This window comes from Rattus norvegicus, chromosome 5 (genome assembly GCF_021556685.1).
Source record: "Rattus norvegicus strain SHRSP/BbbUtx chromosome 5, alternate assembly SHRSP_T2T, whole genome shotgun sequence".
In the NCBI taxonomy this organism is placed as follows: Eukaryota; Metazoa; Chordata; class Mammalia; order Rodentia; family Muridae; genus Rattus; species Rattus norvegicus.
The window spans coordinates 32,492,501-32,510,000 of record NC_141538.1 but is presented as its reverse complement, the minus strand read 5'-3'; the positions used below and the strand labels follow the sequence as shown (position 1 = coordinate 32,510,000).

Below are 17,500 nucleotides of genomic sequence, written 5' to 3'. Positions count from 1 at the left end.
AGATACTTGCCATAGAAGCAAGAGAACCTAAATTTTGATTGTCAGTGGCCATATTTAAAAAAAAATGTACACATTTTTAATTCTAGTTTCCAGGAAGGCAGAGACAGTAGTTTTCCTAGACCTCACTGTCCAAGCAGCCTAAAAAAATATTAGTGAGCTCTAGGTTCAGGGAGAGACTTTGTTAAAAAGTAAGAGACAGGAATTGAGAAAGATACCCAATGCTGATTTGTACACCATACAACCATGGGTCCACACAAATACAAGACAACATGGAAATGTTTACTAAGTGGGCACCAAGTTTTGTTTTCCCTAATAAATGGTCTCATTGTAGCCCAGGCTGGCTTAGAACTCATGGCCAATCTACCTGACTCAGCTCAGCTCAGTGTGAAATAACAGATGTGGATTACTCCCAGCTCAACACCAACATTAATGGCTGGAAGAAGTGAACAGAGATACTCATAAGAACACAAAGTCCATATGTCTCACTGGAAGGGCAAAGGGTCTGATGCAGAAACAACTGGGGACCTTTCCCATTCTGTCAAAGAAAGGCAATTAGTCTGTGACATCATGTCCCACTTGAGATGGCTGAATCGCTGCCGTTGGTTCCCATTCCTCACAGTCCTATGCTAACAGAAAACCAGGGCTGGCGAGTTTGCAGTTCCTAGACACTGAGTATGTTCTGCAAGATCTGAATGACACTAGACTTACGAGACTCTGTGTTCCACTTACTGTGACACGTAAGTGGTCTGAAATCTTTTTCTGAGCTGATTTAGAGGGGAAAAAACCCTGATGAATCACAAGGCTGTTTTCATTCATGAATATATGTATATCTACAATGGATTGGATTAAATAAATTCATGACAGTTCTTTCTTAGGCTAAAAAATGCTAAGTGTAAGATGTTTTGCATTATTTCTGTCCAATTAGAGAATATTCCAGATACATTTCAAAAGTTAAAATTGTTAATGCCACCTATTGGTAAAAAAGGAAAACTACAAATATGTTTTACTGATTTGCATAATAGAAAAGAAACCAAGGGAAAGTAATATTTAGTTATTGCTCTGTTTGTTGTGATTATTTCAAGTTGAAATGTTTGCAAATATGTAATTTTTGTTGACTTATTTTTTGCCTGTGTTTTCAGGGAAAAGAAGCACTAATGTTAAAATTAGTCATCATCGAAAACAACTAGAGAGTGATAAGAATATAAATGTGACAGGGACACTCGTGACACTGGCATCTAGATATTTGCCTGTGAGGATCAAAAATTATGGAAGTCACAAATATGCCAAGACTTCAGAACACTAAATCAATACTGATACACATGCTTAACACCCAAGATACTTAAGGAGTAATAGGATATCTACAGATAAAGGCAGTTCAGCATTTATGTAGCAGTGTTGGACTTCATCTCATAATAATAATAATAATAATAATAATAATAATAATAATAATAATAATAATAGAAGAAGAAGAAGAAACATGCTTGATCCCCAGTTTTTGGTGAAGAAATATAGGACTGGCTCAATGCATTTGAAGTCTGGGGGTCATGGCTAGGTCTAATTGAATAAGAAAAGGAAAAAATCAAGAAAGTGAATGTTTACATTCATCAGTATCTCAATTTCACACGCTTAAGTTCTCAGCCCCAGTATGATCCTTTTGATCATACTGATAACACAAAGGCTGTAACAATGGTCAGAAGCATGAATAAATATCACTTAATAAAAGAAACACTTCCCATTCCTGAGATACTTGGCAGTAATGTTGAGACTTAAGTTGTTCTTAGTTTCAGAAGATTCTAGATAAATGGGACCATGTTTTAAGCTTACTGATAAACTAACGCTGCTTATGAAGTTAGTTTATTCAAGTTTTCTCCTGAGTAATATGTCCCTCCATGCAAGAGGCATTTTTTTATACCCTCAAAATGGCAGCTTGATGTAGCACTACAATTTGTTTCTTATACATCAAGGTTTTATTTTACATTAACACAGGTTAAACTCTGCCAGATTTATGAAGGATTAAGTAGTTGCACCTATTTCTAGAGATTAAAACTATTAGTTTCCCAAGTTAGTATAATTAAAAGGTGAGACACATGGTCTTCAGAAAATTACATAAAACCAGTGGTTGCAGACATAATTCATAAGGGGACATTTCACATAACTACACAGAAACATAACCAATGCAAACGAGCATAATTAGTTCTGTGCTGATTATTCTGTGGCACACAGTAACTAATACTTCACCAAATGCTAGTTGTTGACTAAGAAAGAGGTCCCTTCTTCGGGGTGGGGGAGGCAAGAGTTTATTTCAGCTTACAGGGTACATTCAGTGCATCATCCAGGGAGGCCGAGAGAGAAAGTGAAGGAAGACCGGGAGAATGCTAAACCACTTCTACTCTCACAACCGAAAATAGCCTGAGCCTGTTTCCAAGTGGCCAGGTGACCCACTGCTGATTAAAAATGAGAAGCTATACCTGGCCATGGTGATGCACCCCTTTAATCCTAGAATTTGGGAGCGGCAGTGACAGATGGATCTCTGTAACTCTGCGGTCAGTCTGGCCAACATAGTTCCAGACCAACCAGTGTTATATAGACAGACTCTGTCTCAGATAAAAATAAAAGTGAGGGGGTTGGGGATTTAGCTCAGTGGTAGAGCGCTTGCCTAGGAAGTGCAAGGCCCTGGGTTCGGTCCCCAGCTCTGAAAAAAAGAACCAAAAATAATAATAATAATAATAATAATAATAATAATAAAATAAAATAAAAGTGAGCCATTACAGCTTTCAGGCATTAAGTCATAAATAAATAGTAAAACTATCATGTCTGATGTGTAGGGTAAAGTTATCAGTCCAGACTAATAATACAGCGACTTCTGAAAGCTTTTTAGAAATATTACCTGCACGAATATTAGACGGATTGGCTACTAAGAAAGCATACATTATATACTTCACCACTTGTCTGAATTACTATATAAATGTAGAAATCACTGTTTTGGGAACCATTAAGTACTAATTAACCATCTCACAACCAAAGCCTCCACCATCTCTCTTCCCTTTCTAACTCCCCCACGCTGCTCCCTGTGGAAGGCTGTGCAGAGAGGCAACAAGCCCTACTATGATAACTCCTGCTTCCTAGTAATCCAGTTTGAAACATCATAGCAACTGCTACACGCCAGGCATCGGCCTTTGAAGAAACCAAAAGAAACTGTCACTATCATTCCAGTACCAGCCAGGTGGTAGACTCTTTCCCAGAGTTCTGCATCCTTGGCTCGGTTTCTGTTTTCCCACCTGGACTTTATCCACCAAATTCCAAATTCTCCACGTTAGTCAAGTTTGCCAATAACTAGTTGGTTGTGGTAAAGAAACACCTCCTGGTGTGTGGGATCCTAAAAGGAGAGCAGTAGATTACTGTTGCAAGCTGGACTGAGCAAAAATTAGGAACTAGAGGTGTCCCCAAGAACAGCACACTTGCGAAGCACGTGATACCATCACCTTGAATGCAGTCACATGTCACAACCTGTTTCATTACTCCTGCCTCTGACGGTTCCATGCTTGACACTTGTTCTTCACAAGGTAACATCTCCTAAAAACTTCACTTTCTGTAATGTGTGAAAGGAAGACGTAGATACAGGCAGATAGAATATGTATTTGCCCAGAGCCACTCCTTTTGTATTCTAATATCTGATGTAAAATTGACACTAACTCTTATCCCTAGCATCTGTGTACTAATATAATACAGTATTCCATTCCTCAAGGCATACCTGTGAAGTTAGTCCACAGACAACATGCCATGTAATACTTTGGAAATATAAAATAATATGGAGGCCGGAAATGTCAAAACCAACTTGGACAACAAATTTTAGTGAAAGAAAATAAATTTGAAAAGAGTATCTGTGGCACGCTTATATATGAACCTTTCTATATTAAACAAAAAGAATTTGATGCCCCCTTGTAAAGGTAAAAAGTTAATCTGTTCTCTTAAAACACATAAGGGATGCCCTGGCATATAGGGGCATGCCTAGAATCTCAATACTCAGGAGGCAGAGGGATGATACGTTTAAGGGCAGACTGGTTTAAATAATAAGACATTCTCTCAAAGTTTTAATTAATTAACTAATTAATTAAAATACAAGTGATTAAAGAAGAGACACAGCATATTAATCGACTTTCTTCATAAGGGAAACAACATAAGAGAGATGTTTACTTCTATCAGATTACATGTTCAAATTCAGTTAAGAATAGCACAAATCTTCAAATAGCCAATCCCCAAAGAAGAAAACAGATCCTTCAGTCTTACCCATAGGTCTATTTCTGTCCCTGAGGTCCCTGTGGCTGGGGTGTCGATAGGAGTCCCTGTAGTGGTGGGCAATGGCCATATCATCCAAACGGTAATGCTGAGGTGGAGGTGGGGTGGGGTGAGGCAGGCCATTTGGCTGGTAGGATAAGCCATTATTTGGACTGTACCGCTGGCCTGGGCTAATAGTGCATGGTCGCTTGCTTGGATGTTCTGAGTGCAAAGGCTCTCTGTCAAAGCCATTTTCTTTGGTTCTGAGGAGGGAAGAAAAGAATTTTGTTTCATAAAGTATTCAACATATTCCAGATACTCCAACTTGAGCCTGCGATACTCGAGAGAATACGTCTTCACTGGTCAGTAACATACAATTTAATGCTTCCCAGAAACTCTATACAAATTCACTAAAATGCATGCTCAGCTTGAAAGGATCACCAGGCTAAGAGTAGAAAATGCCACACATGTCATGGGACTAGCAAACACCTTTGCAACTATGGTCCATGTGGCTAAGTCACAAATAAGAGGAAACCCAGTCTCATTCTACAGGTAACATATTCATGCAAAAAAAATTAATTTCTAACAAGCTACCCTAGTACTTGCTGCAAGGCCAGTTCACACCTGTAATCCCAGCCTGGGCTACATAAGTTTTGAAAAGTCAGAGAAAAGACCTATTCTACTATTCCATATTGCTTTATCAGAGGAAAGCATGATTACTACCTAGACGAATAATAATACCAATCAATTCCATCTGGCATCTGAGTGTTGTCTCCAAGTACACCTGAGAGCTTTTGGTTGGAAATAGAAGTATAAAATGTAAGCTAATTCAAATTAAATAAAGTCTGAAACTCAACAATCCAGCAGCCACATTTCAGGTCACCAGTAACTAAAGGTTACAGAACTTGATCTCAAAGCTACAAAATGTTTCCATATTCTATTTGTCTGCAATGATCCAACCGAACTCATTCAGTAAGTCTAGATCTTCAACACTATCTTCAGTCACTGAAAAAGAAGTCAGTCAACACTCCTGTACAGATAGCTGAAACTTGAAAGAAAATCTAGGTGACTTCCTTTTTTGATTTTAGAGATGAGACTCACGTTGGGGGTTGAACTCAAGGAATAACATGAAAATTCTCAATCACTGAGTTAATCTCTTGGCCCTTTCACCTACTTTATTTTAAAACTGAGTAAATTCATCATTAGAGAGTTGTTGGTTCTGACAACAGGACAGGAACACGGCGAATGAGCTTCACCATGTACTGTATGGGATTGTGAACTTGACATTCAGGAGAAATACATTTCATAAATGAAACCAGATACCTAATCACTGCTCCTAGATTTGAAGACCCCAGTAGGGTTAAAGGAACAGATTCTTGCTAAATCCGTCTCTACTTAGTAACCCAATAAACTCTGTAAGAAAGAAGCAAATCGCATCTCCCATTGTCTGGAGGCAGAGCTTACACACTAACAACTTAGCAGCTGGTTCTCTTCATCAAGCCAGGGAAACACTGGTAACATCTATTTTCCCAGGGAAGTCATCGCCCAAGAATCTTACAATTCACACAGGCTGCAGACTTCCAGGAGCCTTTTCAATCTTGAGCTGGTAAATAGCTACAGAATCTATTAGACACCTTTCCTTCTTCCCTGGCATTAGTGACAGTCCTTATTTGATTATAACAAAGGAATCAATGGATGAAAAAAACTGAACCAAAGGTGTAGATAACTGGCAACAGGGCTTTACAAAGACCCTCCCATCTATTCCTGTAGGACGGAGTCCTACTGACAATTTACACACACCAGCCAGGGAAAGATAGAGGGGTTGGAGACAGAGAGTACAAGCACCCAAGGAACAGAGGGAAAGTCTGCAGAGTTCAATGTGAAATGAGTAGATGCCCATTACAAGTTAAAGAAGGAGTTGGGAGACTTGGCCGATATTGGAAATGACAGCAGTGCATGGCCGCCATGGGAATGGCGGACAGAAATCTCAATGCTGCTCCCGTCAAGCATGTGTCTGCACTTAACATACTGACTCCATACATATTGATCACTGGAATCAGACTGAAGTATAGCTCAGACATTACCTAAATAAGTCTTAAAGTGGAAAGGAACATTTTAGGTATTGATTTATTGTACGTCTGTCTACATGATTCTAATGTGTACTTTCATAACCTATACATTTCTGAATAATACAGTTTGACACTCAGTACATATTACCAGCATACATCAGTCGGAAAGCAGTGAAGACTATGACGAGCTATGAACATAATGCTAACCCAGCACCTACCTTACTGGCAGTGTGGTGTAGTGGAAAGAGCACGGGACTGGAAGTCAAGAGACCTGAGAGCTAGTCCTGGCTCTTCCACGACTAGCTGTGTGACCTTGGGCAAGTCACTTAACCTCTTTGGACCTCAGTTTGCTCATCTGTAAAATGAAAGGGTTGGACTAGATCAGTGGTTTTCAAACTTTGACACCTGTCGTGCATACGGGATTCTGTAGGCAATGAAGAACTGTTTGCCCTGTCAAATCAGAATTTAAAGGGCCAGCAAAACCCACTGATTATTCTTACCTGTTTTATAGAAATGAGCTTCTACCTAGGATTTCATTTTTTAAAGAAAACAAAATAGTCTGTTACTAAAAATCAAGTTTGAAAACCACTGGACTAGATGACAGCTGAGGTCCCATCTGGTTTGAAAACCCAACAATCCAATGCTTTGGTTATGATAGTCTAATATAGTAGTAGTATTAATAATATTCTAGTATTATTCTGTTATAATAGTCTAATGCCAATGGCATTACTATAAAGATTAAAACATCCAGCGATGATGATTTTCCCAGCCAAGCTTAAATGTGAAACCCGTGTGTGCGTGTGTGTGTGCGTGTGTGTGTGTGTGTGTGTGTGTGTGTGTGTGTGTGTGTAGAAATAAAGATATACTCTAAATATCTTTAAGAAATACCAGCATTTCTCTACACTAATACATCTTTGACTCATTTGTGTCACACCAGGACACCTTGTAGCTTTTGTTTTATTTTACCTTATTTCACTCCCAACTCCTGAAATATGGGCATAGCTAGGTCTTGAGTCTGTCCTCTCTCTTAAAGGTCCCTGCAACCTAAACTGAGTCCGCTCACTCTGAGACCTGGTGAAATTATAAAGCACCCCCCTCCATGGGGGTACCATTTACAGAGCACTAACAGACCTACGACGCTAAGAAGTCAAGCTGACTAGTTTTAAAGTCCCACCCTACTAACAGGACATGTGACCGGAGTAGTAACTAAAACAACTTAATTGCCATTTGTCTCTGTGTCCTAGAAATGCCTATAACCATCTATACCTCATTTGCTTAGGTAAATTCCATATTTGCATTTTTATTTGTTGCCCTTTTCAAAGTGTATTAGGCAAAAGTAAATACCCTCTCATTGTCCCAAAACAGCCTTCCCCCTTGAAATAAGTCAAATCTACAAAGAAGTCTACGGCATGTCTCAGGGTTATGTGGAAGATAGTTTTTAGTTTTTAAAGTCTATGCTATGATGCTATGTTCCCCACCCAGAAGTTATCATCTGAACGGATGCTCATCATTCAACACTCGACCGAGATGCAACATGGCCTTGGGCTCTTCACCTCTCTGGCCTCAGTTGCCTGCTCAGTAAAGTGGGAAATACAAAACTATCAGAGAAACCACTAAAAAGGCTAAATATACTCTTTAGCACACTGAGGCTATTTTGTTTAGTCACAGAGATTTCAATAGGCTCCGGGGGAAAATATTAAAGTCTACATGAGAGACTGAAGAGATGGCCCAGGGATTAAAAGCATAGACTATTCTTACACAAGATGCAAGTTTGATGACTGACACCTATAGCAAATGTCTCACAACTATGTGTAGTTCCAGATCTGATGTTTCTAGCATGTGGCACGTGACAGATCCATACACATAAGTAAATAATAATAATAATAATAATAATAATAATAATAATAATTCTTAACAGTCTACAAGAAATATGTATCAGCCTATGATGGTTAATGTGCACTGATAATCGCTCCACAGCATACAACAGACTACATCATTCAAGGAGATAGAAAACAAATAAATAAGCCATCATGAGAAGGAGGTGACAAGGAGAACCAAGTGCAGTTTCCTGAATGATGCAAGTGGGTCTGAGCGCTTCCTTTCCTCTAGATGTAACTTTTACATTGAGAAAGTCCCCTGGAAAATGTATCTGTAGATAGACAAATCTTCATTGTCTAAGAAACCTTAGAATGGGGAAGACTTGCCCTGGTGTGGTGGTGTATGCCTATAATCCCAGGGAAGCTGACACAGGAAGGCTGCTGGTTCAAAGCCAGCATAGGCTACAGAGTGAAGACCCTGTCTCAAAAAAGAAAACCAGCCTAGACTACAGAGTCTCAGGAAAAATAAAATAAAATAACCAACCAAACAAACAAAACCTCAACAGTTAAAATTCTAATCTTGGTCCCATTACAAATGGATTCATAACTTCAGAAAATGCCTTAAATGTTCATTCACTTGAGCGCAACAGGCACTTTAAACAGAGTGGACTCAGTCTGCACTCTCTTGCTTGCTCACTTCACCTCCGCCTACATTGTCTCCAGAATGTCTCCTTCTGCAGAATCAAACTATGTCGGTGGTCTCTAACACACCTCTCTTACTCTGAACACTTTGACTGATCCTGTCTTTCTACTGTCCCACTGAGCAAGCATCACAGAACAGCAGGGCTGTTCTCCTAACTTGCTTGCTGTTTGCCTCCACATCTATATTCAATGCTGGAGTGTGGCTCTGAAAAGAAGAAGGGTAGGAAGGAGACACTGGTCTGAAACCCCTTCTGCCAAGCACAAAGACTTACATTATTTTTTCTTAAGCTTCATGTATGTACATCTGAACTTTAGGAGGAAAAGCTTCTATTAATGAAAAGACTAAGAGCACGAAAAACCATCACACATGTGTTCCCTCTTCTGGAATGTGATCTTTGTTAAGATCTCATAGCACGACTCACCATTGATTAAAAGGGGGAAAAATCCTTCTCAAAGCATAATTGTACAAGCAGTCCCTTCATAAATTGTTCAGAATTGGACGACTTTAAATAAGAATTTTACATCATAAATTTTTCTTGATATGTCTCTAAAAGTTGTTATAAATCTTGCTGTCTGCTTAAAAAGAAAAGGATGACTTCTGTGTTTTCCTACCCGTCTTCAGGAAAAGCAATATTTAGAAGGCAAGGGACAGAGAAACAGGATATTGGAATGCCACAGAACTGTCACTACTGGGCCAGATGGAGAAAAGCACCTTTAATCTCTCTATTGCTACAATGACCCAAGAGAGACGTTCTGGCAACACACACAACTGTCTTCAGAAAGATATGAGGGGCAGGTGGCTATCTTCTACTCCGTCTACATACAAAAGATGCCTGGACCTTCAAAGATTATAACATACAGGCTCAGAGAACCACCTGAGCATCCTTTTCCCAAGCGGGAGGTAGGAATTCTTCCCTCATATGCCTTATAACACTGACCATCTGTTCAACAGTTAGAGTGTCACTGGCTGTCCCCTGCGTATCTTCTAATCTCTGCCATAATCCATGTTTTCTCTTGCTGTCTCTATGTTCCAACTTGTCATCTGCATATTCTAGTCAGAGCCCTCTAGTTTCTCCTGGTGCTCCAGCCAATCTCCACATTGTAATATCCTGATTACAATGTCTCCCACCTCCAATCCTCTCAGGTCCACCTCCCCTTCTCTCCCTCCCCTTCTGTCTCTCATTAGAAGAGAACAGGCTCTTTAAGTCTCTGCAAGGCTAGGAGTTTGTTCTTTTACTGAGGCCAGACAAGGCAGCCCAACTAGAAGAACATACCACATACAGGCAACAGCTTTTGAGATAACCCCAGTTACAGTTGTTTGGGACCCGTATGAAAACCAAACTGCATATCTGCTACATATGTGTGGGGAGGCTTAGGTCCAGCTTGTGTATGTTCTTTGATTGGTGGCATCCAGGTTAGTTGTCTCTGTTGGTCTTCCTGTGGCCTTCCTATCCCCTTCAGGGCTGTAATCCTTTTTCCTATTCTTCCATAAGAGTCCCCAAGCTCCAGAGACTTTTATTGCCGGGGTGGGAGGATATCAGAGGGGGGTCTGCTCAGAAGAGAGGGGTGGGGAAGGATAATGGGAGGGGGTAATGGGGAGGGGGCAATAAGAGGGATGTAAAGTGAATAAGTAACGAAATAAAATTAAATTTAAAGAAAGAGAAAATAACCGGTTAACAGATAACAACAAAACCAAACAAAATATAAGAGAGATTAAAAGACAAAGAAAACAATCACATCAAAGTTGGACAAGGCAAACCAACAGAAGGAAAAGAACTCCAAAGGAGGCACAAGAATCAGAGAGCCACTCACTCACACACTAAGGAACCCTGTAAAAATAACAAACTGAAAACTCTAACATACATGCAAAGGAGCTGGTGAAGGTCCTTGCAGGCTCTGTGCTCGCTGAACCCGTTCCATGTCTGGGAGTTCATGAGCTTTGCTCAGCTGATTCAGAGCATCTTGTTCTGGTGTCATCTACTCTCTCTGGTTTTTATGCTCATTCTGCGTACTCTTTCTATGGATTCTCTGAGCTTCGAGACAGGGTGTGGGGGAGGGGCAAGGAATTGGATAGAGACATCCCATGTAGGACTGAGCGTTCCATGGTCTTTCACTCTGTGTGTATTTCTGGCTCTGGTTCTCTGTTTGTCCCCATCTACTACAGACTTGATCTGCCATGAGATTATGACTTGCTACTAAAATTAAATTCTGTGTGTATCCATGTGTCCACCTGTCTGGGTTTGATGGAGACCGAATTAGAGAATTGTTCACATTGGCAAAGTGCTCTATCATCTACCACTAAGCTGTATACCCAGCTTATTGTGAAACAGAGGATAATTATTAAGAGACGTCAGAGAGAAACAGCATTTCTCCAGAACGTACACTCAAAAGAGCAGTGAGTCACAAAGAGTTGGGGCTTTTGAGTCACAAAGAATTGGATCCAGCATTTAGCTCGCTCTGCCATCTCTGACCATATGAACATAGGAGCCTTTAAAGAAATTCAGTGTTTCCATTTGCAAACCAAAACCAGAATATCTTAGACCTTATGAGAGAACTAGAGTACAGAATGAAGAACACATATCTGACATTCAGCAAGTTCATTAGTCCTCCAGTTATGGAACTAGGGACTATTACTAGAAAATCCCAGCTTTAAGAACATAGGTGTTGAAATAAAGAACCCAGGCTTGGGATCTCCCTCTTGTAACCTGTGTGTTCTCAGCCATAGTATCTAACCTTCCTAAATCCATGCATAACCCTGTTGATGGTTGGACTTTTTAGTACAGGGCCTGGCACATGTTAAGATCTCAATAAATTGTGGCCATTATTACAGAATTATTAGCTAGGAGCCCTTCATGTACATAACAGATACTGAGTCAGGCTGAGAAGCCCAAGTAGAGTCATGACATGTATGATGTAGGAACCAGGGTAGACGCCATAAATGGCAATACAACAATAAGCATGGGGAGCATTTGGAACAGCTGGACCCTCTAGGAGGGACAAGAAGGAAGGCTACTTCAGTTGAAGCTAGAAATCATGATGGTGGAAATGTCCGAGCAACCATATATTCTTTCTCGGCCAATGCTATTTCACAAGAATGATTGATAACTGACATGAATAAGAAAATAATTACTACAGAGATTACTGCATACTTCCTGAGATAAGGAATGCATAGAAGACGCATGCAGAATATGACTGGATTGTAAAAAAAATTCCTACTTCCTTCATGGGATGTTAAATGAAGTTGACCATATAGATTTGGTTCTTATTTATAGAGTTGAGTAAACATGTAGTTTTCCCCTAACGTGTATGTATATTTTCTATTTTTAGAAAATCCAAACGATTGAACCCTCATTCATTTTATTAAGAAGAAATGGACATACACAGTTAACTTGGAGTGTAAACTGGTGCCAAACATTACCTATTCAACCGATGCAGTTTGAAAATGACAACCTTTTGATTTCTAACCTTCAGTGTTTACTCTCTTACTCATTAAACCAAGAAACCTGTCTCATTATGGATTTTCTATCATTAAAAAAGACTTATAAACCCTTAGAGCATTGTACGATGGCATTTACCTACTTCTGTAACTACAAAAAAGAAATTAATTAGAGAATTAAAAAACCCTCCAATTCTTAATTGAGCTTTCCTTATTTAAATTCTGTACCTTCAAACATAACAGGTTAAGAGATAACAACAAAACCTAACCCGGTTCTCCTTTAGGAAGCTTTGTGACTTTGGGCAAATTCTTTAAGCCTGGATTTCCTCAAGTAGGAAGAGAAGCAGTTGACATGGTCCATTCATAAGATCCCTCCCAGGTGACACACTACATAGGTCTAATATTTAAACAAATTGCATTTTGATAATGTTTAGCTATTGATGGGGAGGAGCACACAATAATCCAGTTCTACAGCTTCAGAAACAAGCATCTGAGAGTGTTACACTGAGGAATGGTGCCATTGAAAGGAGGATAAAGAGTAACAGAGTTGGTACCCAAAAGCAATCATTTGAGTGAGTGAAGAGAAAGCATGCAAGCAGTAGAGCCCATCCAAAAGCACAGGATGTTTGCAGTGTCTATGAAACGAAGCACCCCCTGCTCTTTCCCTCCTCACTGGCTTTGTGGTACTGGGGCCTGATGAGCCCTCAGAGCTGGCTTCTAGGGGACAAAGGGCTCACTCCATTTAACTGGCTTGAAAAGAAAAAGAATAAGCAAGGATAAACAGCTACAAATCAAAATTTCTTTCCTTAATATCATGAGAAAAAGCATGATTTTGAAATAAAAATTAGTTGTTTTTTGTTTGTTTGTTTGTTTGGTAGGTTGGTTTTGGTTTTGGCTCCACTAATGTTTCCATAGAACTAAACATTCAGTACAATCATCAGGGACTCTCCCCTAGATGAATTCTCTAAGAAACTATAAAGCATTTTATTCTTCCATATACACAAAAAGCAAGGAATGGCTTCATAAGCTTAGATAGAGAATGTATTTCCCTGATAATAGCAATCACAGTAGTCCCACTCAGTGGTGTATGTCTATACTCCCAACACTTGTGAGGTAGAGGCAGGAGGATCAGAAGTTCAAGTCTTCCTTGGCTATCTAGAGAGTTCAATGCTAGCCTGACTTATGAGACTGTTTCAAGTGACACCATATAACAACGACAGTTTAAAATGCAAAACAACAACAACAAAAACATAGCCAGTAAAAATAAATTTAAGGATAAGAATAAAGTTAAGCTTGCCAAAGACTATCCCTGGAACATATTAGCTTGGTAATAATCACAGAACTTAAACCCCCAAAGTTGTAAACAAAAAAAGAGAGTGCTCTTTTGTTCACGAGATGTCATGAACAAATTACCAAAATGTGTTTTCTCCTCAGGTGTCAGTTTTTCCCTCTTCCGGTGACTGATGGCTCCCTGTGTTATTACAGAAACAGATTGATCTTTTTAATGAGCCACTTTAATAGACTCCAAAATCTCACCGTGGCTGCTCATCCATGTCAGACCATATGCACCAACAGAACATTCACTGAAACAACAAAAAAAACTCCGCTGTCAGACAGCTATCTACTCTATAAGATTTCATATAGTAGAGCAGGAGATTCAAATAAATAACCATGGAAGAAAAAATGCATATGCAAACGAGATTGAGGAAATATATGCAAAACTATACTGTAGAGACCCATATTTTCTTGACTCTGATAAAATTCCCACAAGGTACAAATGTATTTACACAACATAGTCTCATTACCCTTCCTCCTAACAGTAGAGAAATCTATTTGCCACCTCTCCATTATAAAAGACACCTCAGCTTGTGAAAGAGTGTTTCACCCAAAGAACCAGCACAGGCAATCTGACTGCAGCCACTATCCTAAGAAAGCAAGACAGGATAAGATAGGAGACTCCTATAAGGGTAGTCTGTGTGACTGAACACATACACCATGTACACAAGGAACCATCAGAACAAGAATGCCCTCTTTCCATTTATCTTAGTAATCTAAACCTTCCCCTGTTATATCCTCCTCAAAATAAATCTCCTTTCTCACAGTTTAGAACTTGCCTTCCTAGAAACATGGGATATCTCAATCCATGCACAGGGAACTCATTTACTGGAACTTTTACGTATCTGGATTGGCAAGTCATGCACATGCACATGCAGACCATCCCTCTTGAGTGACATCATGGTTCATACCCCCTCATACTTAGATTACAAAGCTCCTTTTAAACCCTCACACCCTAAAAGCTTACACAGTTACTCAGTCCCAAATGGTACATAGAAGAGGATCTTGGCAGAAGAGGAAGAAAGAACATAAAGACAGGAAGATGGCCAAAGGGCTGTGAAATGTGTCTTCTGGACATGACACGGCTGTTGCACCTATGAGTTGACAGTGGCAATGGCTACCAACCTAAGATTAGGCTCACTAACATTGCACCATAGACAGGAAAGGGACTTGGAAGGCCCAACTCTTCCCAAAGAAGCTATAGGCGGTTAATGGTTGCTAGAAGAGTGGTCATATTCCTTAGTAATGCAGTCACGGGTGAGGTGACCTCTCCAAATAAATAGTCCCTACTCTGACTCATGCAACCATAATTACATTCACTGTGCCACAAAAAGAAAAGAAGAAAAAAAAATTCCTCACAGTGCAAGGAGGACTTACTCGGAAGAAGTGGTTTAATGAGAGTCAGAAGATAGTAGTTGGTGGAGAATATGAAGAAAGGCATATAACACAGACATTTTCAGCTAACATAACACACATACACACATATGAGAGAGAGAGAGACAGAGGCAGAGACACAGAGACACAGAGAGATAGAGAGACAGAGAGAGAGACAGAGATAACAATGAAACTGCAAAAGAATATATAACTTTTTAAGTCCTATACTAAGCCAGGCTTTGTAGCTCCTGCCAATAATCAGAGAATTTGGGAGAAGATTGTTATAAATTCAAGACTAGCCTGGGTTACAAAGTGAGAGAGACCCTTCCTCAAAAAGAAGAGGAGGAAGAGAAAGAGGAGGGAAGAAAAGGTGGAGAGAAGGAGAAAGAAGACTTATTACAAGAGAATAGATTGCAGCATAAGAACTGCTTAACTGCAGGCAGCATGGTTTCCTTGTAGTAAAGCACAGATTTGCAAAGCCAATGTGTGCAAAAGAAGCTCTTGGCCAGAAGTGGAAGTGTCTGAGTAATCCCAAAGCTCCACGGTTCCTGGAATGCAGAACACAACTGTACCAGAGGTTGACCCCTCAAAGCTGTTTAAAAGATCAAGAGAGAGGAGGTGGGGGAGGAAGGGAGGGAGGGAGGGAGGGAGGGGGGAGGGAGGTGGAAGGGAGGGAGGAGGGAGGGAGGGAGGGAGTCTAGAAAGTGCATAAGACATAAGGTTTGGAACACAGTTTCTTTTCAAACATCTTCATAGTTCACACACACTGTGCAAAATGCTGCTAAGACCTCATATTCATTCTCTAAAAAACTGTGGCTGAAGAATTTCTGAAAATTGTTGGATAAGGCATGTGGAAGTTTCATGTGTATGCCATATTCAACAATTAACCTGTGGGTTTAAGGGAGGGAGGGCCCCCTTTCTCTTTCTTAGAACACACAGGCTTGAGAACAAAATATGTGATTAGGAAAATATTGGCTGTTGAACTATATCATTATTATTATTATTATTATTATTATTATTATTATTATTTTAGCAAAAGTGTTATCTGTTAGCTCTATTATAAAGCTGTTATTTTGCCATAGCCCATCTGATTTCGCGTAAGATTTCTCACAGTTCATACAGCATTTCTTAGATGAAATAGCCACTGCTCCCTGCTCATGGACTGACCTGATGCATACAGGTCAGCTTTCAAGTGCATCATGATTTAAGGACACAGGACAGCAACTTTCACAAACACAGGAGAGTAAAATCTATGGTTCAGCAAAGCTACGTAATAAGTGAGAATTTCAATGCTGAAGTGTGTCTATGAACCCTTGGTGACACTTGGGTTCTTTTGCCAATATCTTATCTTTATATTTTAGCTTTAATAATGAAACCCGTAAGCCAATCCGATCTGCACAAAGGCTGCCCAGACACAGGCCAGAGACTCACTTCTCTGTAAAACTCAGGCCACCATGAGATGACCAGACTGTTCCCATAAGAGATGGGAGACTAGCAAAGTGACTTTAAAACAGATCTTCATACGTGAGACAGGAGGAGAGACCACAGCAAGTCCAGGGGCCTCTTTCCGCTCACCTGTCTGGAGTTCGCCTCTTCCCGTTTTCGTTCACATCGAGAAGCAGCTCTGAGGAGTCGACAGGGGAGGTGGTGCTGGCATCCAGAAGCAGCTGTTCGTGCTGAGCGAGGTACTGGGCAGGGTTCTGTTTGGCTAGCCTTGCGCAGTGGAGGAGTTCACGCTGTAGCAGGGGCAGGTTGGCCTGGAAGAATATAACAGGCACAAGACGGGACAGTCAAAGGCTGTTTTCTGACCTGCCTACTTAGTGAGTCTGGTGCTTAAATACTGCAGCAGCATGAGCAATACCTTGCTGTCAGCCCATGCTTGCCTCCGGTTCAGTGTGAGGCACAACTAAAGACTGTGTTACAAGATGACTGGCTGGCACTGTATGAAGTATTTGATCCTGCAAATCTCTCTCTTTTCTTATTTCTTACTGATAACACTCCCCCAACCCAAGTGGCTTGTGATTCATAAGGGTACAGGAACTATAGAAGTTCTGCAAGAGTTAAGATTCAAGGGCCATCTGTGAGCAAACGTTGGTGTCCCCAAGAAAGAAAGGGTATATAACGTACTCACAGTATAATTCAACTCAGAAAAGTCTGCTCTGCACCCTTGGTTGTATTTAGGGAATTAGTAGTACAACCGCAGGCCAGTCTGATGAAATATCTCCTGTCAACTTCTAACTTCAAATGACAGGCATGCCACCAGACTAATAGATAATTCTGACACTCTCCAATGTGATCAAATAGGAGGCAATTTTAGACATGTGAGATATTAAAGCAAAACCAATGATAGCCTTCTATTTACTGCGAGCCGCTTTGACATTATAAATTCAGGCTGCTGCTGTTTTTATTTCTTTTCTTTGATTTGTATTTACTGGGGGGGGGGGAGGGTATAGCAAGAGACAATGACCTGCACTTGCTTATTCCCCCAATAA

At 40.2% G+C, this 17,500-nt stretch overlaps 1 protein-coding gene across 7 annotated transcripts in view; it reads right to left on the bottom strand.

Annotated features, from left to right (window-relative positions):
• Runx1t1 (RUNX1 partner transcriptional co-repressor 1) overlaps nucleotides 1–17,500 on the bottom strand; it is a 152,128-nt gene that overhangs the window by 30,243 nt on the left and 104,385 nt on the right. For all 7 annotated transcript variants that reach the window (NM_001436913.1, NM_001436918.1, NM_001436915.1 and 4 more), the window contains 2 exon segments: nucleotides 4,288–4,538; nucleotides 16,584–16,765. In NM_001436913.1, coding sequence (NP_001423842.1) covers nucleotides 4,288–4,538; nucleotides 16,584–16,765 — 433 coding nt within the window.